The sequence below is a fragment of the Aspergillus japonicus genome (assembly GCF_003184785.1).
Source record: "Aspergillus japonicus CBS 114.51 unplaced genomic scaffold BO86scaffold_102, whole genome shotgun sequence".
NCBI classification, from domain to species: Eukaryota; Fungi; Ascomycota; class Eurotiomycetes; order Eurotiales; family Aspergillaceae; genus Aspergillus; species Aspergillus japonicus.
Genome location: NW_020291739.1, coordinates 54,134 through 81,028, shown reverse-complemented (window position 1 = coordinate 81,028; position 26,895 = coordinate 54,134). Strand labels below are relative to the sequence as shown.

General features: G+C 53.2%; 5 protein-coding genes across 5 annotated transcripts; 2 read left to right on the top strand and 3 right to left on the bottom strand.

Annotated features, from left to right (window-relative positions):
* Positions 1–248: 248 nt before the first annotated feature.
* Positions 249–4,620, bottom strand: BO86DRAFT_413909 (aminophospholipid-translocating P4-type ATPase NEO1). The gene is made up of 2 exons (XM_025674790.1): positions 2,497–4,620; positions 249–2,447 (listed from the first exon to the last, which is right to left on the bottom strand). The coding sequence occupies exons 1-2, from the start codon at positions 4,286–4,288 to the stop codon at positions 478–480; spliced, it is 3,762 nt and encodes a 1,253-aa protein (XP_025522301.1). The 5' UTR covers positions 4,289–4,620; the 3' UTR covers positions 249–477.
* Positions 4,621–5,489: 869 nt separating this feature from the next.
* Positions 5,490–12,101, top strand: sec16 (COPII coat assembly protein SEC16). Its single transcript, XM_025669356.1, has 3 exons — positions 5,490–5,696; positions 5,765–11,097; positions 11,158–12,101. The coding sequence occupies exons 2-3, from the start codon at positions 5,790–5,792 to the stop codon at positions 11,736–11,738; spliced, it is 5,889 nt and encodes a 1,962-aa protein (XP_025522300.1). The 5' UTR covers positions 5,490–5,696; positions 5,765–5,789; the 3' UTR covers positions 11,739–12,101.
* Positions 12,102–12,232: 131 nt separating this feature from the next.
* On the bottom strand, positions 12,233–14,107 carry BO86DRAFT_451685 (checkpoint protein HUS1 family protein). Its single transcript, XM_025676875.1, has 5 exons — positions 13,976–14,107; positions 13,695–13,813; positions 12,701–13,598; positions 12,486–12,562; positions 12,233–12,421 (listed from the first exon to the last, which is right to left on the bottom strand). Exons 1-5 carry the CDS (start codon positions 14,016–14,018, stop codon positions 12,395–12,397), a joined length of 1,164 nt encoding a protein of 387 aa, XP_025522299.1. The 5' UTR covers positions 14,019–14,107; the 3' UTR covers positions 12,233–12,394.
* A 2,555-nt stretch (positions 14,108–16,662) lies between these two features.
* Positions 16,663–20,781, top strand: BO86DRAFT_325827 (GAS2 domain protein; the record flags this gene model as incomplete). Its single annotated transcript, XM_025668541.1, has 1 exon — positions 16,663–20,781. One exon carries the CDS (start codon positions 16,663–16,665, stop codon positions 20,779–20,781), a length of 4,119 nt encoding a protein of 1,372 aa, XP_025522298.1.
* A 1,142-nt stretch (positions 20,782–21,923) lies between these two features.
* BO86DRAFT_349496 (uncharacterized protein) lies at positions 21,924–26,046 on the bottom strand. The gene is made up of 12 exons (XM_025669355.1): positions 25,989–26,046; positions 25,768–25,937; positions 25,542–25,686; positions 25,408–25,485; positions 25,211–25,344; positions 25,107–25,158; positions 24,836–25,044; positions 24,709–24,777; positions 24,575–24,661; positions 24,344–24,517; positions 22,780–24,294; positions 21,924–22,722 (listed from the first exon to the last, which is right to left on the bottom strand). The coding sequence occupies exons 1-12, from the start codon at positions 26,027–26,029 to the stop codon at positions 22,034–22,036; spliced, it is 3,363 nt and encodes a 1,120-aa protein (XP_025522297.1). The 5' UTR covers positions 26,030–26,046; the 3' UTR covers positions 21,924–22,033.
* Between the last annotated feature and the right edge of the window lie 849 nt (positions 26,047–26,895).

Genomic DNA, 26,895 nt, shown 5'->3' with positions numbered 1-26,895 from the left:
GGGGATGGAGGTTATGAAGTACGAATGGTATAGGATAAAGGGGTGGAAGTGGCTTTATCTACATTCGATTTCCCGTGCCGCCCCCACTTGCTAGTTGTGCTGGCGCAGACTTAATGCGGTCTACTATGAATCCTTCGTCTGTATCCTTAGTCTGGTATGGATGTATCGTGTTACTATTGTACTGTACTGTAGTTGGCTTAGTTCCAGGAGGAGAACGGCGACCTCAGATTTTAAGCACATAATGTAGTGTTGGAAGTAGTGGTGTCATTGGATTGTGTCTATGGACCGCGGTTGTGCTAGCTAAGCAGAAATTAAGTCGAGAAGACTTGAAATTAGGTCAGAGGATCGGCCAATTCGTCGCTTGACAACGGTCCGTAACCAGAGCTAGCCAAACGAATGACAGAAGCGACCGGCAGAGAGAAAGAGTCAAGTCTAAACGGATGGGATATGGGCAAAGAAGGGCCAAGCAGATAATAATCAACCTCGAACCTTCCGGTAACTGGGCGGACTCCAGGACCGCATGATCAGTTTCCCGGCCCAGACAGGGACGACGGCCACGCCGGTCACGGCGACGACGCGCCAGAGCCAGTCCAGGGTGATGATGTAGGCGAGATCGAAGTAGTCGCCCAGGAAGGGGACGCTCGCGGCGTAGACCAGGGCGGTGCTGATGATCGAGAAAATCATGAAAGGGTGCCAGGTGGTGATGGCGATGGCAACCATGAGGAGTTCGTTGATGACCAGCGCGGTGAAGGAGACGCTGATAAGACGAGGGCCCGTGATCGTGTCGAGCAGGATCTGGGACAAGCCCTGAATTACTGCCCCCTGGAAGACGGACACAAAGACCCAGGTGAAGAAGGAGCGGTAGCTGAGGCTGCGCCCCGTTTTGAGTTCTTTATATAACTCCGGGTAGAGGTTGGCCAGTTCTTCGTCGACATCCCGGTCGAAGACGAGTGAGAAAACTGGCCCGCTGGTGTAGATCGTCGCATACCCCACCATGAGCCAGTTGATGAAGAGACCCTTGGGGTCGAAATGGCTGGCGATGCTATACATAGTCTGGCAGGCGCTGATGATAATACCACGATGCATGATGAACTGCGCCAGCTTGGCGGACCGCTTATACGAGTTGCGCCCGTGCCAGACCAAAAGCTTAGTGAGGTGGTGGAACTGCGTGATGCTGAAATCCGCAGCAAGAGAGGCCTGTCGGCCTTCTTTGCCCACGATACCGATACCCACGTCCGCAGCTTGGATCATGGAGACATCATTACCACCGTCACCAATGCAGCAGACACGCTTCTTGGTGTGGTGGCGGATGAGGTCGGCGACTTCGGCCTTCTGAGTCGGAGAGCAGCGGCAAGCGATAACAGCGGGGAGGAGCACGGCGACAGAGATGAAGGATAAGCGGAATTGGCTCAGCATGAGAGCAAGGGACTCGCCGTCAATGAGGAGGCAACAGTCGGTCTTGTTGCGCAGGAAATCCAGGGCTTCTTGCGCCGTAGACTTATCTTTGACCTTGGCGACAGTGTGGATATACTGTCCACGAGCGACTAATTTGGCGGAAATTGCCACGCACCGTGCGGTTTCGACCTTATCTCCTGTCAACATCCAGATCTTCACTCCAGCGTTGCGGAGCAGCTCCAAGGAGGGCTTGACGTCCCTCTGGAGACGGTCCTCCACACCAGTCACCCCAAGAAGCTCTAGATCCCGTTCCAGGTATTCACCAATCACCTTGGCCATACCTGCATCTCTCCCTTGTAGGGCGAGCGATGCTTGTCTGTACTTTGTAGTGAACTCTGCGTACTGTTGCTCGGACAATCGCCTTCTTCCGACCACCAGAGTCCGCAGGCCCTCACGAGCCATATTGGCGGTTTCCTCATCAAGCCAATCATTGGTAGCGACAATCGTGGTCATGACTGTGTCTGCACCCTTCTGATAAAACCAGATCTCATTTTCGTGCTTGGATGAGTCCAAGATGCTTTCGTCGGTCTCGAATTGGACGATGATTCCCATCCGCTTGCTTTCGGATGTGAACGGAAACAATTCGAGGATCCGAGCACGCACAACAACGTTGCCGGTGTGAGTAGACTCGAGAACTAAGGTCTGTCGATCGCGGTAGGCCAGTTTCAACCCGACATCCTCCGTGTATCGAACAATGGCGATCTCGTCGGGCGAAGATGCCTGGTAGTTAGTAACCTGAACACCATCCTCTTCGTCGGTAGTGGGGGTGACATTGTGGCAAAGCGCAAGAGCTAGGACGATATCTCGAACGCGCGAGCCTATCTCCCTTCGTGTGCGGGGAGCCGCCCCGGAGCCAACTTGCGTTCCAAACACGGCCGATGGCGTAGTGAGGGAGTCTCCTGAGAAGCTTTGCTTGATGAAGGAAGTCACCTCTTCCATCGCTTCATTGGCGTACGAGACGGTGCCCACATGGATTTTCTTGAGCTCCATTTCTGGGTAGTGTCAGCCATCTGTCCCTAGTTATGGCACAAGGTGACATACCGTTTTGCGTCAGGGTACCTGTCTTGTCGGAAAGGAGGTATTCGATTCTACCCAGGTCTTCAGGGATAGTGCTTGTCCTTACGACAGTCCCAGGAATATCCTTGTCCTTTTCAATGAATCGGCTATAAACCGATTTCGCCATGTCCAAGTTGACCCGCAAGCTCATTGGGATGATCGTCGAGAACAAGATCAGATAAATCATGATAGCGACATACCAGACCTTGTCATTAGTAGGTTGAAACCCTTCCAACGCAACTAGAACAATTGAAAGAGCAAGAGTCAAAATGCACAGAATCTTAGTCAAGTTGTTGATCTCATATTCCAGTAGCCCGACCTTCGATCTTGACGGAGAGGTTGACAGCGCAGCGCGCGTTTGTGACCCTGTGTAGATGATAGCAGCGTAAGTGATTGTATTAGATGCAAGAACGGTATTAGCCCATGCGGTGTTGTCAATCGTCAAAGGAGCGGAGTTTGGCTGGGACTCTTGATCGTCCTGGTCTCGCTCGTGGTTGGATTTGTCCACGTGCGGGTCGTAAGAAGACGATCCCAGCTCGATGGTACCGACAAACTCGTTAACCCGTCTATCTGGTGCGCTTGCAGTAATTTTGAGTCGGGTGAAGTTGCGAAGGGCCAGACTTTGAGACAGCGGGGAAGGCAGGCGTAACTTCCAGTCAGTTTCTCCATCTAGTTGATCCGTACGTATGAACGTGTCACAGGCCGAGGAACTGTTAGCTTCATTTTTCACGTCGCTTGTGCTGGGTTCATCTCCATGGTCCTCCGGAATAAGGTTCGAAGGTCGCTCCACGGCAGAGCTTTGCCGAGCAGCAGTGTCATTAGAGAGACTCTGGAGAATCACTACGTCTGCAGGCAGGCGTTGATTCTTGCGAACCTTCAGGACATCGCCAACTTTCAAGTCCCTTGATCTCTTTGTCACTTCTAGAACACCTGCCGGCCCGCTAAAGCTCAAGACGGTAAACTCTTCCGCATTTGCCTCGGCATCTCTGCGCCGGCGACCAATATCATCCAAAGCCTCCTTACCGAGCGAGATTGAAACGACAAAGGCGAGAGGTGCAATATATGAAGACATGTAGCCAATTCGGAGCACAGGCAGGATCTGTGACAGGGCAACGAGGAGGAAATATATGTTGAAGAAGAAAGAGAATTCGTTGTAGAGGGTACGGGGCAGAAAGCTCCAGGGGGTGTATTTGGCGTTCGATACAATGTTTGGTGGGTATTTTAACCGCTGCGTTTGCCCGACGAACACATCGCGTGGAGGCTTGGTCTCGGTCGGATTCAGATCCTCTGCTGCTGGAGGGTGAGAGGAGCCGAACCAAGCGCCTGCAGCCTTGAGACCTGGAATCCATCGCCGCGGGCCCTTCTGCGACAACCGCTCTACATCCCTGAGAGAGCGAGCAGAGCTACGCCGGTGTGCGTTAAGCAGAGGGGCATCATCGTCGGTGTATGTGCGCGAACTGGCGTGCGACCTTCGAAGTCCGTCCTCATCGCGATCCTGGTCCTCGAGTAGCCCCTCTGTATCCTCCAACCCTCCTCCATGTGTTCCAGAAGTGGTTCGCTTCCACCGGTTCCCAACTCCGACGCGGAGATTCCGCAGCGCTATGCCCGGACCACGACTTCTTTGTTGATTTTCTTCTTCCCTCGATAGGCGATGTGCGCCGTAAAGATGTGTTGTGCTTGGATCGAGCTCCTCTAGGTCGAGATCGTCATCCGAGCCAGAATCGCCTGCGATGCTGGACCGGTCGTAAGAATGGGGGTACTCGGATAATAAAGGCATGACAGGCAGAACAGGGAAATATTAATGATGGCGTTCCATGCGATAAAAAAGTTCCGGAAGCTGCTGTGAGTTCAAGAGTGTTCTCATGTCACGGTAAATCGCATGCAGGTTGTTCCGAGCAAAGCATCGCTGTTGTCGGGGTTTGGAGGGGGGCGGGCTGTGTACGTTTCGCCGCGATTGCGACTGCGGATGCGGATGCGGATGCGCGCCAAAGGTAGATAGGGTATACGCAATTGCGAAAGCGAATTCAGGATGGTCAGGGAAAGTATTTCAGTACTTTGGGCCACTCCTGAGATCGACCCAGTTGACCATCGGGTGAAAGAACGGTTTTTGGGAACTAGCTTAATCAATGATGGTGGCCTAAAGAGTCGAGAGGCTGTGATGGCAGGCGGAGAGCGGCCCGATCACATGACGACGTGCCGAGTCGCCGACTCCACGCGCGGGTGTGGCTTAGTCTTTGAACCAACTGCTGAAACATCGATGTCATCGGCTCTTTCCACTTTAACTTTCTTTGGCTTCATTCATACCACTCTATATCTGTGATTCACACAAGCACAATCTCCTCCTATATAGCCATCATTGAGATACCAGCAAGAGCAATGTTGTCATTTTTGTTATGGTAGATGTACTTTATCTTCTCCTCCGCTGCTCGCCGGAAAGGTATCTATGGAGAGGAGGATATATATCTTCCACAGTGCACCTCTCCAACTCATCGATTCATTGCTTTCTGAAACATTTGGAGTCTGTCTATGGCTTCCGAAGGCCTTATATCCAGATAACAGCTCACTGATTGAAAAGTCTTTTACACACATTGCAGAAGGTCACTCCGCCTCCCCTTTCCTCTCTTGAGGGAACTATATAAACATGTGATTACCCTCTCCCAAATGGAACTCCACCACATACACATATTTCTGGAGCCTTTGAAAGGCACATACAGAACAGCGAGACTCTGTAGAAAGTAAGACCAGAATTTAACCTATACTTCGCCTTTGTATGTTGTGTATATGTCTGTTGGTGTAGACTTGTCCTTGTTACACAGACCTACTACTACTGCATGGTGCTGGCATACGCAGCCATGAGAGCACGTGAACCCAAGAAACAGGTTAGGTGGCACTTCCGCGCGGCAGAACAATGTTCCGCCCCGGATGACGGGCGCGTCCCAAGGACGGATGTTCATTGCTATCATCATAAGCAATCCAGAACGGCCGCAGCTGTCCGGACTGGACTCGAGAAAGGATACGCAGCCACCTGAAGATGCAGTCATGATTCCATTGTCTCCTTATCTTTTGTAATGTCTATGCAACCGCATAGCTCTCTTTCTTCTTTCCTTTCCTCTTCCCGATTCATGTTCCTTGCCTCTTGATCTCTGACGACTCTTATCATACTAATCTGGTTGTCAGCCATCGAGGTATGTTCACCCCCCCTGGCCTTGGAAAGAGTGAAGACAGGGACTCACGTTCGCTTCTGACTCCCAAGTCTTTAAGCATTAGCAAAATCCAGTATGGCACACACAAATGCAGCGGCCGTGTGGAATCCGGCTTTTAGGTCGGAAGATGATGTCCATCCCGTGACAACTCCGACCGAACTCGAAATCGACACCGCGATCGAAGCCACTAGCATCCCTCTTGGCTCTCCGATGGAAACTCCTCACGAGGTGTCTTTCGGTGACGTGCTTTCTTCGCCATCGTACTATGCCAACAATTCCCAAGATGCAACTGCGCCCGATGTGAGCGTCCCCGAGTCTCCCGCGAATCGCGAACAAGCGCCAGTTCAGGACGACATGGTCGCAGAGCCACCGGTACACGATACACACGAAGACCTGCCAACGGCTAACAAGGAGATCATCGAACCATCGGAGAAGCCAACCAGCATACACGGAGACACAGCGGAGAACTCTACCGGGGAACATGTCGCGGGCATTGAACCAGTACCGAATGGTGAGGAAGAAACGCAAAAGCCTGCGGGAAATGCCAACGACTTAGTAGAGTCAGGCAACATCACTCCCACCGGTCCCACTGGTACATTCCGAGGGGACGAGCTCCCGAATTCCAATGGAGAGATTCAGAGCAGCCACGATCTCTGGGGGAGCCCTGCCCAAGAGGAACAAGACGGCGATGATTTTTTCAATCAGCTCAAGACGCAAACGAAGCCCATATACTTCTCGCCCGAAACAGAGACGAGATTTGAAGAAGGTGTTCCTTTGCTGAATAGAGGCATTGACTCTCTAATTGAGCCCCCAGAGACGGTGGAAAGCCGAATCAATAATGTATTCAAGGCTGACGGAGAGGAGGAGGAGGAGGATTTTTTCAAATCCGTGCAAGACTCGGCTTCTGAGCAAAGTTCCGAAGTTCAGATTACTCGAAAGAGCACGTCTCAAGTGCTGGATTCATTGGGTGTATCGGAGGAGCCAACAAACAATGCTGAGGAGCCGAGCGAGCAGGATCCTGACAGTGCTCTGCCTGCAGCGGGCTCAGACATGTCCCCAGTTAACACTCCTGATACAAGCGAGCAGGAGTCCGCGAGCGCTTTGACTGCAACAGATTTACAACATCCAGTCGATACCGTTGATTCAAGCGAGCAGGAATTTGAAAGCGCCTTGGCGGCAGCCGGTTCGCAGGCTCCAGCGGATACTCTTGATTCTAGCGAGCAGGAGTTCGAGAGTGCTTTGGCAGCAGCCAGCTCTCAATTTCCAGTCAGCGCTGCCGATTCAAGCGAGCAGGAGTTACAGAGCGCCTTGACAGCAGCCGGTGTGCAAGTTCTAGTCAACGCTGCCGATTCAAACGAGCAGGAGTTCGAGAGCGCTTTGGCTGCAGCCAGTTCCCAATTCCCGGTCAATTCCGTCGATCCGAGTGAAGATGAATTTGAGAAGGCATTGGCGGCAGCAAGCTCACATGACAAGATGAAAAAGAGCTCGTCCGACGATGATCTGGCTGCGCGCTGGCAGGCGGAGCTCTCCGATGAACACGCCGACGGTCTACCATCGGAAGACGACCTCGCAGCCCGATGGCAGGCAGAGTTGGACGACGATGATGACCTACTTTTTGAAGACGAATCTGCCGGAGGAACTAAGGAGCCAAGTTCCCAAGAATTACTTGGTAGCCCTGCTCCGGTTGCTCAAGCGGGGCCCAGTCCCTTTGCCCCGCCGAACAAGTCGGTCCGACCCAGAGTGCAGGAAAGGTCTTATGTCCCACACCAGCCATCTACATCGGATCTGCTTCAGGGAATCCCCGCAATGAGCCCCGGGGCTGGCTATTTTGCTCAACAACCCCGCCCGACTGAAGGAACCAAGAAAGCCGAGAGTTTCGCCGAACGGGCCAAGGAGGGTTATAGGTCACCTTATGATCTTCCTGAGGACCTCACGCGCCCTCGTCGACCCGTCGTTACCAACAGGGCAGTTGTTTCGCAGCCGGGCGTCCCGCCGCCGCCGCCGCGAAGCAACAGCCTTCCAGTACCTCCGCTGAAAGCGCCGGGCTCAGCATCTTCCATGCCCACACCTCCGGTCGGCGCGACAATGACTGCTACTGCACCTGCACCAAAGAACTTTTTTGAGGAACTTCCTTTACCGCCGCCTCGCGCACCTTCTCGGCCGGCAAGCACGGGTCGATACACACCTGCTCCCAATCCCGTCCCAGCAGCGCCATCGTACTCAGCGCCTCCGCCACCGGTTAATCCGTATGCTAGCGCTATCCCCGCGCCTCAGCCATCTGTCGACTCTCAGCCCCAGCCTCAATTACAACAACCTGAAAGAATAGACCCCTATGCGAGTTTGTTGAGCCCAAGTGCTCCTGGCGGCGCACCTACAGCTCCTGCTGCATCGAGATATTCCCCGAAGCCACCGAATTTGCAAAATGGAATCAAGCCGCCAGCCTCCCCGAGATACTCCCCAGCTCCCCCAGCATCTGGTGCTCCCCCGCCCCCTCGCAACCGCTATGCTTCTCAGGCTCCTAGCCACACTGGTCAAGCTGTCACCCTTCCATTCCAACCCCGTACCTCAAGCCCTCTGGCTCATCATGAGAAGGTCTCCTATCGTCCCCAGGAGGTATTGGAAAAGCGACCGTCCTTAGATCATTCGGCTTTCCCTCCTACCATCGACGTGCAGTCTCATTCCGAGTCTGCCACCAACCCGCTTTTTACACCTGGCGAAACTGCTATTGAAGCCACAATTACCGGTCTTGACGTAAGCGAAGAGAAAGCGAGCATCCCGCCGGTGTCTCCCCCGAGAAAGCAATATGCTCCGCCCGAATATGTCAATGACTTCGCTCAACGGATTACCCCAGCCGGCCAAGGCGACGCTCCGCCAGTCCCTGCACCCGTGGCGGATGAGCCTCCCTTCATGCCTCCGCGTAGATCAATGACACAATCGCCAGGCCAGCAAGCACTTGGCCCTCGATTATCTGTGCCATCAGTTGACCCTTTCCAAAGACCTGCCTCAGCTCATGGCTCCGGCTCACCTACCAAATCCGTGAATCCTTACGCACCAGTCCAAGGCTCGGTACATAACCGTGCCTCCTCTAAGCAACTAGACTTCATTCCTCCGACCGATGACCAACAGTTTGACCCTCTGGAACGCTGGAAGGGGGCGCCAATAGTCAAGTTCGGTTTTGGTGGCACGGTTCTATCGTGTTTCCCTAAGCATATTCCTCGATACGCTGCTGGACAAATGGCTCCTAGAATTAAGCCAAGTCCTGGAGAGGTGAAAACATGCCAGCTCAATGACTGGATCCCGCCCCCAGAAAGCATTGTACGCCACCCAGGTCCCCTCAAGTCCAAATCCAAGAAGAAGGATTTGCTTGCTTGGCTCTCAAGCAAGATAGCCGCATTCGAGAATGAAGGTATCCCGGAGAGTGCTCGACTCCTCCCGGATGGCCACAAGCGCTACGATGAGAAGGTTCTATTGTGGAAAGTCGTTCGCGCCATGGTTGAACACGACGGTGCCCTCGAAGGCTCACCTGAGGTCCAGAAGTCCCTGCGCAGTATCATCCTTCCTCATCTACAGAGCAACGAGACAGGCGACAGCTACGACACAGGCTTCCAGCCTATCAACACCTCTCAGCCCGCCGATGCGCCTTCTCGACCGGATGCAGCTGGTTCTCAAGCTATTGGCACACTCCGGACCAATCTTCTACTTGGGGAGCGCGAAAAGGCCGTCTGGGCGGCAGTGGATAGTCGCTTGTGGGGTCACGCGATGCTTTTAGCGTCGACTATGGACCGTTCGGTCTGGAAACAGGTCGTTCAGGAATTCGTCAGACGTGAAGTCAGATCGACTTCTGGAAACACCGAATCCTTGGCAGCTCTGTACGAGATTTTTGCCGGCAACGTCGAGGAGAGCGTTGATGAGCTGGTGCCGCCATCGGCAAGGGCTGGCTTGCAAATGGTCAGTAAAGTGGATGGACATGGTTCTGTCAGAAACGCGCTCGAAGGCCTGGAAAGTTGGCGCGAGACACTCGGCCTCGTACTCAGCAACCGCAGTGCAGAGGATCACCAAGCTCTCCTGGCCCTTGGACGGCTGCTCTCCAGCTATGGCCGCGTCGAGGCTGCGCACATCTGTTTTCTTTTCTCACGAGCTGCAGTGTTCGGGGGCGTTGATGATTCTCAAACGAGTATTGTCCTCTTGGGAGCTGATCATCAGCGATCTTCCACCTCTGCACTGCAGGACGAAGACTGTATATTGCTCACCGAGGCCTATGACTATGCCAGTTCCGTCCTCTCGGCCTCCCCGAAGCCGCCACTCTGTCATCTCTTGGCTTACAAGTTGGTATATGCTTGGTGTCTCGCCGATCGTGGCCAAAAGACAGAAGCTCAGCAGTACTGTGATGCTATTGCAGCCACCGTGAAAGCGACGACCAAATCCTCGCCTTATCATAACCAGCAGCTGTACTATGGAGTTGACGAGCTTTCAGCAAGATTGAAGCAGTCAGCTAGCGACGGTGGCTCGTCCTGGATTTCAAGGCCCAGCATGGAGAAGGTTTCTGGCTCAATGTGGGCCAAGTTCAATAGCTTCGTTGCCGGAGAAGACCACGATACCACATCTACCGACCCTGCAAAGGGTGGCGAGGCAGATATAGGTCCATTTGCTAAGTTAGCTGGTACGCCTACTGTGAGTCGCTCGCCTTCCGTATCAGATATCTACGGAGGGCAACCGAGTCATGGCGCTGCTCCTTCGCGTTATTTACCAAACAACCAATACGCCCCGACTTCCTCACCCGAGCAGTTCCGCGGTAGATCGTCTCTTGACTCTCAGAGATCGTCTTCCTACAATTTTGGTCTCACACAGCGACGGGGCTCGCAGGACCCTTCGACGCCGGTTGACAATGGCCCATACCAAGGGGGGATGTTCTATAACTCGCCACCATCAAACGCAGGCTATCAGCAAACACCACCTCAAACTTCGTATATTCCTCTGGCACCTGTCGAGGAAGATTTGGTCTCTCAGCCCCAGGCTAAGGTTCCGTTTGCTCCGGGACCTGGGTCCCCTAATATGGTCTCTCCCTACCAACCTCCTGGATATGGATCCTTCGGCCAGCTGCTCCATGAGACTCCTTCCACCGTCTCTCATGCCGACGAGGGTGGCTACATGCCTCCGGTGGGCGGTGGCGGCTATGAGCCTCCCGCAGTTACCAGCGCCGCCCCTGAGTCGGAAATGCCCGAGGAACAAGACAACGAAGAGCCGGCTAAGAAGAAGAAGTCATTCATGGATGACGATGACGACGATGATCTAGCTGCCCGGGCTGCTGCAGTCCAGAAAGCGGAAAAGGCACGCAAGGACCGCGAAGCAGATGAAGCCTTCCGAAAGGCCGCAGAGGCTGATGGTAAGTGACACTACAGCTCGATATCTCTTTTCATTCGCTGGACTAACATTGGTGCCTTAGCCAAACGAGCTTCGCCTACGAAGAAGGGATGGTTTGGTGGCTGGTTTGGTGGGAAGAAAGAAGGCGAGAATCCCGGTGGTGGCCCGATTCGAGCCAAGCTTGGCGAAGAGAGTTCCTTCTATTACGATACTGAGCTGAAGAAATGGGTCAACAAGAAAGATCCGAACAGCGCGACTGCAGCTCGTGCCACGCCGCCACCCCCACGTGGATCCGCGCCTCCCAGCCGGACAGCCAGCGGTAACATCGGTGCGCCGCCACCACCTGCAACGACTGCATCTCCGGTGCTGTCCGGGGCCGGTAGCCGCCCTCCATCTGCTGCAGGTGCCCCTCCTCCGCCCCTTTCTGGCAGCCCCGCCCCGCCATCCGCTTTAGGCGCTGCGCCTCCGATCCCACGGTCCATCTCGACTGGCGCCGCAGTTCCTACACCGCCGAGTGCTGGTCTCGCCGCTCCTCCCCGGCCGGCGACCTCGTTGAGCAATGCTAGCTCCATCGACGACCTGCTTGGGGCGCCGCAGGCACGCAAAGGCCCTGCCGCCAAGGGCAAGAAGAAGGGTCGCTACGTCGATGTCATGGCGAAATGATTGACCTGTTCCTTCTCCGCCTCCCAATCCACTCGGGATCAATGCCTTGGTGGTTTATATTATGTACCCCTAATACCTCTTTTTTTTTTTATCCTTTCTTATAATGTCTAACGATTCCTCTTTGTCGGAACCCCCAGGTTATATAACATGTTATCGTGGGGGCGTGTCCTGGCTTTGTCTAGGGAGAGTTCATCGGTTTGATTTGACGTTTGCTCAGCAAAAAGCGTTGCATGCCGTCTGACTTACTGTTGAGAGTACTCACAAGATGGGGGCTTTCCATTCTTGGCCGGGCGGTCTTTCCTTTGCATGACTGGTTAATCTTCGTGTATATTACATGTGTGCACATATTGAACTTCCGTTTTTCTACTATATGGTCATTTCATCGCTTGACCTTAGCTATGAATGAGTATTGAGGATGATGCTTGTTCCGAGTATGTGCCTAGCATTTTTCTCCGAGACCTTTGTTGCTGCCAATGTACCATGGATTCTAGCATGGGGCTGGAAATTGTGCAATTAAACCGACCGATCTATACGCGTAGGAAACAATGATATGCTTTATAGTACAGAGCAGGTATAACTAAAGCATGATATAAAGATTCAAAGGAGATTCGTGAAGCAAGAATGTCGTGATATAGATCCGTGTTCAAATGAGGAGATCAAGCCGCGTATGAATTGATGTAGTACTACAGACGACATGAGTTAGCGACGCGCCAGTGTCATCGGTTGTCTGGTGTTCAGCATCCTTACCGTGAGACACGAGTCCTCTTCATTAAATGTCCCCGGGAGATAGACATAGAGAATCAAGGCCGTCTCGTGGACGAAAGCTAGCACACATAACCATGAGCACAGCCTCTCTTATTGAATCAATGGGAGAGGCGGTCCGGCGGAACTCAGGCCCAACCATAAAAGTCAAAACAAGAGAGGAAAGAAAAGGGGGGGGAAGGGGCAAGGGGCGAACGCACAAGCAACCACCCTCGGACTCAACCTCCCCACACTCAACACCTTGCCCCAGTCGCGCCCATCGATCCGCACGCGCGCCCACCCGGCCTCATCGTCCCCGGGCACCGCGCGCATCCGCTCGCTCGGCAACCGCTCCATCTCGCCCTGGGACAGCTGGCCCGGGTCCAGCGAGGGGTTGACGAGGCCGGACCACACGCTCGAGATGCGCAGGGCGTCCGTGGCGATCGCCAGGCGGAGGGAGCCGTGCATGTTGGCGGACAGCTCGAGTTTCGGGGCGGCGGCGGACGCGCCCGTTGCGGTGGGCTTCGTGGCGGCATCCGACGCGGCGGACGCAAAGCCGTGGCCCGGCGAGGCGAGCTTGGTGAACCGCTCCGAGATGCTCTTCAGTTGGCCCAGGCTCGGGAGGATGATGTGCACGTCCGGGTCGCGGCAGCGCGGCTCGTGGAGGCCCTCGACGGCGGACTCGTGGAAGACCTTCACGGGGATTTCTTGCGTGATCACGGTTTCGCGTTCGCGGCCGGGCCGGGCGGGGCCGGTTGTTGTGTCGGTCGTGGTGGTGGTGGATGACGGGGGCGCATGGGTCGGGCCGTTGGTGATAGTAGGAGGGTCATTGCTGCTACTACCGCTGCCCGGACCAGTTCCAGTTCCTGGTGCTGGTGCTGGTGCTGGTGCTGGTGCGGCGGTGATGCCCAGTGCGTTGGACCCGGGCGCCCAGGAGAGCGTGCGGATGGTCAGTGCCAGGAGCGGGATGCGGCCCTTCTGGGTGAGGCGGAGTTGGGCGGATTTGGCGTCGACGGCGGAGCGGAGGGCTCGGTGGAGAGCGCCGATCGGCACTTCGAGGTTGATGATTCCGCCTGAGTTGGATTCGAGGATGTAGCTCGATTCGTCGAAGATTGCGTCCTGGGGATGTCCTGGTTAGATTGGTTCTAAAGATGAGATGAATACTAGGTATCAACGGTGCATTTTGTGGAGGGGAAGGCTTGGTTCGGGGCGTACAATTGGTAACTGTGCCCATACTTGGGTGCCTTGGTCGGGGATGATGGTGAAGCGGATGTTGCCTGGCTCCAGGCGCATCCAGCAGGTCTTGCCCAGGGATGAGAGGGAGGCGGTTAGTTCTGTGAAGTTGGTACGTGGTGTTAGCTATAATCTATGGGCCTCATGATTGCGAAGGGTCAGTTGGTTGGTGGTTTGGTCTAGGCCTTCAGAGCTTTAAGGCTACCTTAAGGCTACCAAAACGCGGTAGATGGAGCAGCACGCGACAGAGGCAATGAACGTACTGGAGAAAGTCTCCGCGTTGGTGAGTTTCGTTCGAAAACGCATGTTGTATTATTGCATGTTTCTGAATAGCAGGTGGGATTATTGTACAGACACAATTAGTTGATGTTGAGCGCAAGGAGTGTTGATTGAATGCAACGATGCTATGGTGGTTGGTAGCTTGACGGTGAAGCTCGGCCGATCGGTGCGGGGAACCCGTGAGGAGCAAACAGCGCAAACTTGTCCACCAATCTACAGGTTTAGAGTATGACATGGACAGCCTTCATTCTTCTTCTCATGATCTCCGCGCTTTCTGAAACATGTCACAGACTCCTCTGAATGAATGTCTCGCCTTTTACTTGGTCATCGGTAATTGAAAATAGAATCGACGACTATCTCGCCTATCAGAGCGGCGACCGCCACTTACACCGATCCTTCTAGCCAGCTGTCCGGCTTAGGACGTGGCGCCTTGCAAGTTCCTCCATGACAAAACATGATACATCCCTACTCCTCATAGGGATCCCGGCAGAGATCACCCACGTGGCTGGCGGCACAATGGCCCTGTTCATCAGATGGGGCGAGAAGCCCCATGCCTTTTTCTAGGCCGGGGGTCCTTGTTACTTCCCTTACAGACCTCAGCTCCTCGGCTTACAGAGGCATTCGGCCTTGCTGGTATACTTCAGGGATGCTTTACTGGATGTACCCTTCCTGCACTCCTTCGCAAAGGGCAGGACATCTCGATTGGGCATCCCTTTCATCAAGGGTTCACAATCCCTGGTCTGGGAGTGGAGGGAAGCGAGCATACGCCTTGTCGCGACGAATCCTTCTTACTGTCCTGCAGTGTGGGAGCCTCCAATATCATCCTACTCATTAATTAACTTTCTTCGAACTAGCTAGTGTCTTTCTTTGCGAAGATACTCCCGTAGCAAGCGCAACCTCGCTGATCGGAAGCCAGCAATTGCCTACTCGGGCTATTGATCATAACACTTCTCTGGTCGCGAACACGGTAGAGTTTTGATGGACATGCAAGAGATGTCGAAGTAATCTCCAATGCAGTCCATCGATAGCAGTCAAAACCCCCAAGAGACTTTCATAACTCGAAACCATATAACACCCAGGGCAAAAGAGCTAGAACGGTCGCAGATCTGGGACATGATATGCAAGGGGGTGTCGATCACCGATCTACTCTCCGACGGCTGCTCTTCACCCCCAAATGGCCCGAGAGAGCCGACAAGGGCAGCTTGTGAACAGTCGGAACACATTGTGGAGGAGACATTGTCTCGCACAACCTCTTTGATTATACTCTAGATTGATTGTGCACAGGCTTCCATGCATTGGGAGGGCTCCGGAAAGGGGAAAGAAATAGTGTTGTCCGCCAGGTTCCGAAGGTGGATTGCTGCTTACTCACTGCATGGAGATGGGACTCGTGTGCGCAGAGACAGCAGTCATGTTGATTGCACAGGAAATTTACGGAGTGCCGGAGACTGTATGTCGTACAGGATGGTGTGCATTTGTTGTTGACAGATCCTATCCGACATAAAAAAAAAAGGGGGGGATGTTTTGTTAAATGGAGGAGGTTGGAGTGGAGGAAAGGAGAAACAGTATGGAGAAGTAGGTAGATAGATACCGTAGACCCTAGACACACAAATATTAAGAATGGAGCTGTATTCTACGGCGAGTCTAGGGCTTTTCTGGACGAGATATTTTTATTACATTAGTAATAATAGGGCAGATTTATGCCGGCCTGAGTCAATGGGAGTTGAGTGGCAGAGTGGCAGAGTGGCAGAGGCACTGAGGCAGTGACAGTGAAGCCCCATCGGAATCCACGAGAATAAATAACCATCATTTTGCCCCTATTAATCCTGACGCGGCTCCACTACCAGCATTCCCGTGTGTCGCGCAGCCAGCTAAGACTAGCTTCACTCACTAATTGACGAGCTCCCCTCGAACCGCGCGACTCCGTTCTCTCTTTTCCCCCCCGTTCCACCCACCCAGGCCAACACTCATTCTAACCAACTCACCACTGCATAACTCGCCCCCCTCCCTCCCCGATCTTCGAATCATCGTTGCCACTCCAGTCATTCTCTTGAGTCAAGAGCTGGTCTCCTGAGATCGATCATCATCATCATCATCATCATCATCATCATTATTATCCAACTCTCGTTATCACTGTGCTTCCTGCAGCCGCCCAACTCTCCCTAACTTCCCTCTAAGCCTGTTTTTGGGCCTTGCAGTGTGATCTATCACCACCACTAACCATCACTATCACTAAGCATCTCCCCATAGCTCTGCCTCTCTCTCTCTCCCTCTCTCGTCCCAGATCTCACTCTCCCCTCTCGTACCTCTTCATTAATTTCCGCCCGATCTTAACCTTTCCTCTGGCCCTCATACATTCTTTCCACCATTGGTTGCATTATCAAACTGTGTCGGCCTGATTCGGACTTTAATTCCTTCATTTCACCTCCGCATCCTCCCGTCTATTACGACATCTCGAACTCATCTCGAACCTCGAACCAAAAAAACTCGACCTCCTTCCCCTCCTCTTCTATAGACTTTGGCGGGATCGCGTCAGCATGCTTGCTCTTCAGCTATATTCTCTCTCTTCGACCTTCGACATTGCGACCCGACCTCCATCACTTAAACCTCACTACTGATCTTGTGCGACAACTCCGATCTGGTCCTCTACCGGCGACTGCCGTCCTCTTCCGACATGGCCAGTAGTCGCGTCGCCCCCCTTCCCTCGCCAATCTACCACCGCAACCCACCGCGATCTCGATCTCCGAACCGACCGATCCCCGATTATGAACATACCGATCCCCTCCTCGGGAGTCTTTCACCCGAGTCGACTCTCCAAGCGCTCACCTCCACCAATGCCGTCCCCAAAAACGAACGAGTCGCCCATGATATCCTGTCCAGAAGTATCGCTCAGGTCTCCCCAGCGGAAAGAGCCCTCGCAATTCGCGCAGCTGTTGTCGCCCAGAAATTGAACCGGTGGTACAAGGAAATCCAGTCATGGAATTGGCCGAAACAGACGGGGGATGAGAAGGGATTGGGCTTCATCCCTCCGTCCGATGCGACCGACGAGGAATACTACGGTAGCCTGCCCGCCGCCGTGGTAGAGGAACACGAGAAGCGCATTGAGGAAATCCGAGATGAAATGGACGTGCTAGATATGGACGAGCTCAAAGAGCACGTTCTCAATGCCCACATTCCGGCCCGGTCTCGGCCCTCGTCGGCCAACAGTAGCTTATCCGTCCCTCCTCAACTGTCCTACGTCCAATTGAGCGATTTCACTGCCGTCATCACTGCCACGATTCTCCGAGCTCTGCCTCTTCTATCGCGCCTCATGACTTTGCTTTCGATTTGGGACGTTCGTCTCTTGGTTCTGCGACAGATTCCTGTTTTGCTTCGCAGCTTGCGCCTCGCCCGCTCTGAGTTGGAGGCTGCCTTGGACCTCTTAAAGTCTTCCGATCCTCCTGGCGAGAAGGACCCGTTGTTTTCCCGTTCCAACTATCATGAGAAGCGCTCTCAATTGGAAGCCACGGTTGTGTCTGCTGGTCGAAGATTGGATTGCGTGCTTGACGCTTTGGACGAGTGCGAAGATTCTATTCCCGACAGCTGGATCGATGACCTTGAAGGTATCGAATCAGAGTTTGGCTCTTGGACCATGCAAGCAGAACAACGTACCGTTGAGAACGAGTGGCAGCGCATGACGTTTCTTTCGAAGACCAGCGTCAACCTCGACATAGAAAACGACGTGTCCAAACAATTGTCTAGTGATTCTTCTCGCGACGAGGACCATTCTCACAACTCGTCTGCTCCCGTTGTACAGACATCTCACACTTTCCCTATGGAAACCATCGACGAAGAAGAACTCTATACTCCTGTCGAGGCCGCGCCTCCTTATCAGGCAACGAACTGCCAGGAAGATACGAGTTTACCATCGGACATCGAAGCGGCTCCCTCGAGCCTGGACCGTACGGCTTCACCTGCGCTTTCGGAAGCGACCAACATCCCCGCTGAGCTTGTTTCTAGCAATGCGACCCCCAACGTTTCCCAAACTTCCATTGATTCAACATCTCGTCCCGTCACACTTGCCTCTTCTACGACTAGCGTCGAACAGGAGGAGGATGCTCATGCGTTTGGAACACAACTACCTACCTCTCCTGATGCGATGGGCTCGGATGCAAAGCCCTGCATGCGAAGTCCCAAAAACCCCCTTGGCAACGAAATGCCTTATAATGAAGCAATTCGCGCTCAAGATACATCCGACCGTCTTGATGTACAGCCGGTCAATCCTGGTACGGAAGGGCAAAAATCTCTAGCTTGCGAGGAGGTTCCTTCGGTTCAAGAAATCCAATCATACAAAAAGGAAGCCGAGTGTGTCTCAGAGGAACCGGAGGAGCTTCGACCAACCATCGAACCAGATATGCCTTCGGCTGCAGAAGAGATCGGCCATCCATGCCCCGCGCATAAATCTCCTTGTCTTACTCTTCCGGAAGATAGTCTGCAGCCACCGAGCAGCCCGCAGACAGACACTGGGAGCGTAATCATACGGCGGCCCAATGATTTATCCATGTCCCCCCATGTGCAACGGGTAAACAGCCCCAGAATTGAAGAGGACTCTTCGCCTTATACCACAAACTTGAAAACCTATGATCAAAACTGTGAAAATCTACCGCCGTCATCGGATCTGGATGAAGAACCCGCATCGACCAATCAGATTGGCCAGAACGACTTAGCCGAGGTCCCGACAACAAAGCCACCCAGTCGTACAAACTCGATTCCCGCCTTCAGCTCTGATTCCCCCGGTACTTCAGCGAAGTCGGTAGTTGCAAGCAGCGACGAAGAGCTCCCACTCCGGACTTCGTCTCTGAAGCTGAAGGAAGCTACGGACGACCCGACTCCCAAAAAGCCTCTTGAAAGTCCGATCAAATTGTCCAAGACTCGACCAGGTCCTCTGATATTTGAGACAGAGCACGCAGACTCTCGCCACAGGCGCAGGTCGATTGCTTCTTCTATCTCGGACTATCCTTCGCTTGTATCAAGCCCGGAGAGGCGTGGACCGCACGAATCCTCATCTAACGGAACTCCTTTGCTTCTTGAAACTCCCCCACCCTTCCAGGCCGGCTACCAGTCATCTGATCCTGTAGCACCCGGCAGCGACCATACGCTACGAGAAGACCGCCTCTTTCGCCTTGACAGTCAGAAGGCTTCTCCGCATACGGATTTCGCTCACAACCGAAATCTCAGTCTTCCCTTGCAGCGCTTCATTAATGAAAGGTTAGAGTTAACCTTTGGAGACGAGAGCAGCAGGGAACCTGAAGGCACCGCAACTACCGATAGGCCCAAGGAACTATTTCCCAGCTTACACTCTGGCCCGAAGAAATCCTCTTCAACGCCTCAAGCTGCTGCTTCTTCGACCTCGACCAAAAATGCGCGACGTTCTGCCACTCAGTCACCCGAGGTCACTCGTGAAGGGAACCCCAAACAGGGGACAGATGGCATCGCAAAGACACTGCGCGAAGCCTGGGAGCATACTAAGAACGCTAGCCCATCAGCATCGGTCCCCAAGGCCCCGGCAGCGCCCCTAGAACATTCAAACACAATGCGTTTGAAGAGACAATTGACCTCACATCCTAGTCTTGAAAGCATCGGAGCATACCGATCGGAAGCTCGATCTAACGACGACGCTTCATCCATTCCAGCCTTCCTCAAGACTGCGTCGCGGGCGTCAACCCCAACCCCTCAGATGAGAAAGCCCAAGGACCATTTGGATGAAAAGATCTCCTCTATCCTGACTGCCCTCGATGCGCAGATTCACCTAGTGTCTGCGGACGCCCATGAGCACGATGGACATTCGACATCATCATACCCATTGAAACAAAGGGAGCGCTTTCGCTCGGTCTCTCCTCAGGGCTCGCCAGCTCGTAGTGGCACACCTACTCCGTCATTGACCATCACCCCCGCCGTTTCCCGCCGGCGCTATTCCCATGCACACGCTCCAGAGGAGAGCTCCGTGAAGCTCTACCATCTGCACCGGGGTGGCAAGTCTGCCCCCACCAAGCTGTTCGTCCGGTCAGTGGGCGAAAACGGCGAGCGCGTCATGGTTCGTGTTGGTGGAGGATGGGCAGATCTCGCAGAGTACCTGAGAGAATTTGCCGTTCATCACGGACGCCGACATGTTTCAGACACGCCCCTGGTTGAGGTCCAGGGGCTTTCCCGCACCTCGCCTCCGTCTCCACCTAGAAATAGATTGGCACCCACTGCCAGCGGACGGAGAACCCCGTCACGACCGCCTTCAGTCCTCAGTAACCGGCCAGGGTCATCATTAGCTGTCCGCAAAACCCGACGGACCTCCAACGTGTCGGATATGACCGAGTTCCGCTCTTCCAACCCTGGCGACGTACTGAGTACTTCGTATTCACCCATGTCAACCGTCTCCTCGCGACGGCGACTGTCAACGTCGTCCAACGCCTCGATGGGCGCGTCCTCAGCAAGCGAGTTCCGGCATGGGTCTTCGTATTCCCCCACGAACACCGCCGCAGGCAGTGTTAACCACACGGTTCCCCTCGGTCTCGCAGGGCCGCGTCCCAGGCACGTCTCGATCAGCGCCGAGAGCGAGGCATGGGTGGAAGACGTGCTCGGACAAGCTCGAAGGAGCTCATCCCTGCGCCCTTACACCTACGGCCTCGCGCCCCAGGAGCCGGAGCCCGCTCCCGAAAAGGCGCCCCCTCCTCCCGTGATCTCGAAATCCCGGAGTATCAGCGACCTGGGAACCGTCGGCTCCAGCCGACGCATCGCTCTGCGCGGACTTGGAAGACGTTAAACCGTTGCAAAGTTCACATTCATTCATCTCCTCACAACCTCGACCTCCGAAACCCACCTTGCCTCCTCTCCTTCCCTCTCTTTTGATTATCTGCTCTGTTTACTAGCACTGGCGTTGGCCGTTCATTACCCCGGGGTTTCTTGCATGTTGAATTCGGTTTCGTCTCGTCACCAAAGAGACAGGTAGGTGCATACAAAAAGTGGTTTTGTGCGCAGCAAGCATTTTTTTGGCCTCCATCATTTTTCCCCCAATGTCTTGATTTGCATTTGCATTGGCTAGGCGAACAGGTCTTTTACTTCCATCTTTTTTTTTTGGTGTCTTATCAAGACACGACAGCCTTTCATGTGACCTTGACATCGCCCATGTTCAACCTGGTGCATCAGCGGGGGTTCACTTTCTACTTTCAATTCGTGTGATTTACTTATATCTATTCACCCATTTTACTTTTCCCCTCGAGGATATCGGGGATCAATTCTATCTTCGGGTGGGCGGGTAGGTCCTGGTTGACCTGTCTGTCTGTCTGCCTGCCTGCCTGCCTGTTTTTCCAGCCTAGTGCCGGTATGTGATGCGAAGACCTAGTGTTCAAATATGATGCTGAGATCCAATGTTCAAATCAAATCAATAAATCTCAAATCAATATTGAATCGATGAATTCTACTACTCTGGTTGTAGACGGCTTGATAGACACCAAAGCTAGCTAGCTAGGCTCTTCTAGTCATACCCATCAGGGTTTAACACTAGAGTAAACTCAGGATAGGACAGTCAATGCCTCTACACATACAAGAATGACATCCCTTGCCCTAGGGACGGAAACCAAAAAAAAAAAAGAGAAAAGACCGCGTTCTTCCTACGCTTGCAGCCACGATGGCACCGAACATCAAGACAAAGAGGCAACCAGTGTACTTACTGGCGGCGGTGGATCTTCTTCTGGGTTTCTTGGATTCCATACTTCTGAACTTGGATCAATGATATCGCTATTGAAGATATCATACCCGTCATCTTAAGACAACCACTGCTGCTTAAGGGGAGACAAGCTGCATTCACTCTGTCTTCCAACCCCAATTCTACGTGGAGGAATGGACAGCACATATAAAAATCATCCAAGTATATATGTATATAACACAACCAAGAAAGGAAAAGGAATCATTCACTTGCAAAAGAGTGTATCCCATGCTCAAAATCAGCACTGCCCCAAAGAAAAACACAAACGGTCTCGCTAAGTAAGAAGAAAAGGATCACGGGTCTGACTGTATCAAACCCACTCGAGAACATACATGAACGCCTCACCCAAGTATCCCGTCAGCAAGAGGCCCTGGGCATACTCGATGAGTTCGTGGCTGGGCAGGTCGAGGGCCTGGAACCGCTCTTTCTCGCCGGCGCTGCCGCGCACCCGCACCCGCTTGTCGATGACGGAGCGGAGCATTTCCTTGCCTGGAGTGACCAGAACGTAACGCGCTTCTTCTTGCGCGTTTTGGGTGGTGTCCGCGTCGGAGGTTGGAGGGACGTAGATGATGGATTCTTGGCGCTCGGGGGATATCCAATTGACACCCCCGGTGGATTTGCTGGAGAGGGGAGCGGTGTTGCCGGGGTGAGACTTGTGGCTGGATGAGGGTGGGAGGGCGTCAAGAATGGTGTAGCGGATGTCAGTATCAAGAGAAAAGAGGATGATGGTGTTGGCCCTGGAGTTGAGTTTCATGCGGAAGGTGGTGAAGTTGCGCGGATCCAGGTAGAAAGTGAAGCTTGCAGTGATGTTGACGGGCTTGGTGCTGTCGAGACTGCGGATCTTCGCGAGAGCCTGGTCGCGCGTCGAGACGGGACATTTGGGCTTGACGGCTAGAGATTTAGATTCGCGCAGCGACACGGAGGGGACGCAGAGTGGTAGGTGAGCGTCAATGCCAGATTTGTGGCAGGATTCGCTGCAGAAGCGAAAGATTCTGCACGCTGGAGTCGAGATTTAGCTTTGCTACTTCTTGAATTGCAGATGTGGATGACACTTACTTTTGCATAGTACAGTCGTGGGATCGCCGCAGTTCTCACACGCTGCCGGCTCATGCAAACTCCATTCTTTTCGTTCCGCTGCGAGAGTATCGCGCCGTCGGTTGAGTTCCGAGATCCTCTTTTCCGCGTAAGTTATGCGCTTCCGAGCGTGATGGTCTTCGGGTGTTCTGCTAGCCATGTGTACGAGCTGTTTGTATGCGAGAATGGCTTTGTCCACCGAGTCGAGGTGTTCCCAAGAAACGCAAAGCGCGCTCAGAGCATCGAATGTCTCCGGGGCTTCAGGACCTTTGGCAGCGAGAAAATCTTCGACCAGAGCCTCGAACAAATTGGCCGCATCGCGATTCAGGCCGGCGTCCATGTATGACCTCCCCAAACGATGGACAACTCTCAGTGCGTCCTGATCACGCGAGCGTTGATAATAATCGAGGATCTCCTTGATCTCGATAGGGAAATCGAAGTTGTCGGAGCTTTGGAGATACCGCACTACTGCCTCCCTGGTGATGGGGCTCACGATACCAAAGAATGATTTGCAGTGAGGAATGGTCCGCCCGCAAATCGTCCGAGCCTCTTTGTTCAGGCCAAGCTTTTGGTACAAGTGCGATAGTTGATTCATTGCGTTCAAAGTTGTTGCGTTCTGGAGGCCAAAGACAGTGTCAAGCGCCGGAACCGCCTTCTCGAGTAGAAGAAGGGCAGATTCGAGATCGCCCAAGTGCACTTTCAGAGAGGCAAGATCCTGCATGCTACTCAATGTGTCCGGGGCGTTGTGCCCGAGTGTCTTCAGCCGACCTGCGAACGATCGCTCGTATAAAGCGGACGCCTCTGTAGCATATCCGTCCCTTTCGCAAAGGGCTCCTAGATCATGTAGAAGCGCGAAGTTCTTGGGGTGATCGCGTCCGTACGTACGTTTGTAAAGTCCCAGGGCCTCAAGATAGCATGCCTCGGACTCTGCAGCCATATCCAGGCCGTGATAAGCTTGGCCCAAAGCATGCAACATTGTCGCCCGCGATTGTTTGTCAATGTCCAGGACCGGCGCATCTTCGAGAAGTTTCAAAGCATCATGGTATTCAACTACTGCTGCTTGTCCGTTCCCTTGCTTTAACGCGCTCTCGGCTCGCATCCTGGTGGTTAGCATACGGGACCAAGAGTTTGCGGAAGATAGCTCCTCTTTGATATGTAAGAAGACCTGCGCAACCTCGTCGATCTTGATGATACGCTGGCGGCCAGAAGCATCATGGACGACAGCTCCACCGTTGATATACTGAGTATGGATGAAAACATTCTGAGAGTTCCGCAGTAAGGCAATATACTCAGCATCTGCGGCGGATTCGTGTTTCGGCTCCGTGGTCTCGTGCGTGCGTGCATCTATCGAGTCTCTCTCACTTGTACGCGCTGTCGCTCGGCTTGTTGCTCGGCTTTCGCTCCGAGTGTACTTGGTGACAAACGAGAAACGTATCGTATTTGCTCTTCTGATTATGTTCTTGCCACGGCTGCTGGCGGACCGTGCTCTTGACACTCCTATGGACCGTCAGAACTCAACGTGAATCATGGACGTTTGCGTACAAACCCTTTGGCACTTTTCGTCCAAACAATCTCTGCAAGAAGGACTGCCTTCGAGATGATTTAGGCTGTGCTTTTTGATCATTCGTATCATCCATCAGTCCATCTTCATTCGAAGTATGCCGGTCTTCGTCTTCACACATTATATTCCTTGGTTCATTGAATAAAGCGTCATTCAGTCCTGGATACAAAGTTAGATTATGCATTGACACCTGATTTCCGTATCATGTGGATGTACCATTTGAATCAAAGCTCATTGTTGACTGATTCAATTGACTTTCGTTATTGTTTTCTATTTGGTGGTATATGCCATTCGGCGCGTGAACTGCTTTATTAGTGGTAGCTCGAACCCACAGCTCAAAGGGTTCTTACCTCGTTCTAAATCATATAACCCGGCAAAGCTGATAGCAATCAGCTCATCTTCATCACTCTGTGACATTTCTAATTCGAGTCAGCAAACGAGGCCCGTAACAACCGGGCGGAGGCAAGGCCAACAGACTTCGAAATGACCATGAATCTCGTAACTTCCTCGCTTTTCTGGTAAAGGACTGCTGATCCATATTAGTTCCCGGGGGAACCGGGAACTTCGATCCCATTGCTGGTCTCTGAGCTATACTGGGACTTCGACTGTGGCAGACATTCCCTATTTCTCTCTGTATGTCGCGTGGACTGGTGTCGTCGCGGGGATCGTTTAATATAGGTTGATACCTAGCACTGGAGTGAGCACTTGATATAAGACGTCCAAACGCAAGGCCTAAGGCATAACTTACGAGACATTGCATTTCTCTCCGCAATGTTTGCAATTGACATAGAGAGGCACATCTGCGACAGCATGTCAGTTGCCTTTCCATCTGACGACAGCATGGATCCATACTAGGATGACGATCTGGCTTCTCATCCTCTTCCCCAAAGGTGAAGATTCTATCACAATAGTCGCAGAAGAACCGAATCGGGCGACAGTTGACTGGTATTAGACGCTTCTCCATACGATAGCCTTTGGTGATTAATCTAGAACGGAATGCGCGATCAGTATACCGGTATCCGGAAGAGACGGGATGCAGGGAACAATACCGATCTCGAGTCATCACGTATACCGCGACTGCGGTGCCGGGACAGTATTTCGTCAAATAGTGCTGTTTGAGTTCGTTGCTGTATGCCAGTCAGAGCCCGTCCATTTACCACTCGAAAAAGGCAGTCAGTCGTACGGTGAGGAGAATATCGCATCACAGTCGGGACATTCAATATCCGCAGCACCGAATCTGTCTCCATCGTCATCGTGAAAAGGCGGGAATAAATGTAAAACTTTCTTAAAGTTCTCCACCCCTGCTTGTACATCATCGGTCGACTCTGCTGAGGTTGAGATTAGGTTAGTTGCGATTAGAATCCAGACAGTCCGTCATGCAATGTAGGTATCCGAGGGCAAAAGCGCACCATTTGTGGATCTGCCAGCCAACGATAAGAGGACGTCCGAGCCTCTCAGTATGCGGGTCTTGGTGTGGAATAGTCTGCTGGGGTCGCCGTGGGTAGAATTGCCGAGGATGATCTCTTTCTCGTACTGCCGCTTCGCATCCGTGGGTGATAGTTGCTGGTCGATGACGTTGCTGACCGACCATCAGCGAGCTGCAGCAGGGATCCAGGGTGTGCGTTCTCACCTATGCACCGTGTTTGTGTAGGAAGCATAATCTACAGCCATCTTGAGGGCAAGAGGAGAGGGAGGGGTACAGACAAAGGAGGAAGGACGTGAGGGTTCGACAAAAAGACACAACAGAGACAGACAGGTAGCGTCGAGGAATGACGACTGTTTCGAGTGTCAAGTAGACAAAGTTTGAAAGAGAAAGGCAAGCGTCAGGGCCAGAGTGGGTGAGGCGTCATTTTCAATGAACTGGAAGGCCGAAGGTTTTGGCGCGTGCATACATGCTCCATGCATACATATGCAGGTCAAACTCGGTGGATTCGTCCTTCCTTCCCACGGTAAACGGTAGTGCCGCATACTTGGGTGGTTTCAAGGAGGAACTGGGGGAGGAGAGGGGGGGAAGAGAGAGGGTCGCCTCTAGCGTGGTCGGGACTCATCATCCCTCGCATGGGTCGTGTGGAAACGAAGTTTCAAGCGGGCTGAATGAAGGTGGATGCAGTGGTTGTGTTCGGTTGTTTTGGTGGTGATGGTGGTAGTAGTAGTAGTGGTGGTGGTGGGGAAAGAAAGAAGAGGGAGGGAGGGAAGAGAGGGGGGGTCGGTCTCCTTCTTGCTTCACCATCCCACGTCACTTCACTTGTTGCTTTTTCCATCCTTTCCTCTCCTCTCGTATTGTATCCTATCTTCATACAGACTCTCAGTCAGGGCCAAGCATCTGGACAACAATGTCTGTCGACCTATTTCGAGTTGCTCCCCTCGTTTCACTCCCCTTCCAATAACAGACTACCCCCCTTGCATGGAGCTTCTTCTCCCTCCAGGAGCCGAGAGATACAAGCAGCTCACATCTCAGCAACTTGTCAATCGTTCACCGCATGACTGAACCACTTCCTGGAACAGACTAAACGAACCCGATAGATCAGATTTTGAGA

Excerpts from the sequence above, each read along its gene's own strand:
- BO86DRAFT_349496 (XM_025669355.1), bottom strand. The coding sequence starts at position 26,029 with ATGGCTGTAGATTATGCTTCCTACACAAACACGGTGCATAG. Across the intron at positions 25,687-25,767 it reads GGCTGGCAGATCCACAAATG|CAGAGTCGACCGATGATGTA; the intron begins GTGCGCTTTTGC and ends TCTCAACCTCAG. Across the intron at positions 24,662-24,708 it reads GTTATATGATTTAGAACGAG|TTCACGCGCCGAATGGCATA; the intron begins GTAAGAACCCTT and ends CTAATAAAGCAG.
- sec16 (XM_025669356.1), top strand. The coding sequence starts at position 5,790 with ATGGCACACACAAATGCAGCGGCCGTGTGGAATCCGGCTTTTAGGTCG. Across the intron at positions 11,098-11,157 it reads AAAGGCCGCAGAGGCTGATG|CCAAACGAGCTTCGCCTACG; the intron begins GTAAGTGACACT and ends TTGGTGCCTTAG.
- BO86DRAFT_451685 (XM_025676875.1), bottom strand. The coding sequence starts at position 14,018 with ATGCGTTTTCGAACGAAACTCACCAACGCGGAGACTTTCTCCA. Across the intron at positions 13,814-13,975 it reads CAACGCGGAGACTTTCTCCA|AACTAACCGCCTCCCTCTCA; the intron begins GTACGTTCATTG and ends CCAACTTCACAG. Across the intron at positions 13,599-13,694 it reads TATGGGCACAGTTACCAATT|GACGCAATCTTCGACGAATC; the intron begins GTACGCCCCGAA and ends GGACATCCCCAG.
- BO86DRAFT_413909 (XM_025674790.1), bottom strand. The coding sequence starts at position 4,288 with ATGCCTTTATTATCCGAGTACCCCCATTCTTACGACCGGTCCAGCATC. Across the intron at positions 2,448-2,496 it reads AGGTACCCTGACGCAAAACG|AAATGGAGCTCAAGAAAATC; the intron begins GTATGTCACCTT and ends GACACTACCCAG.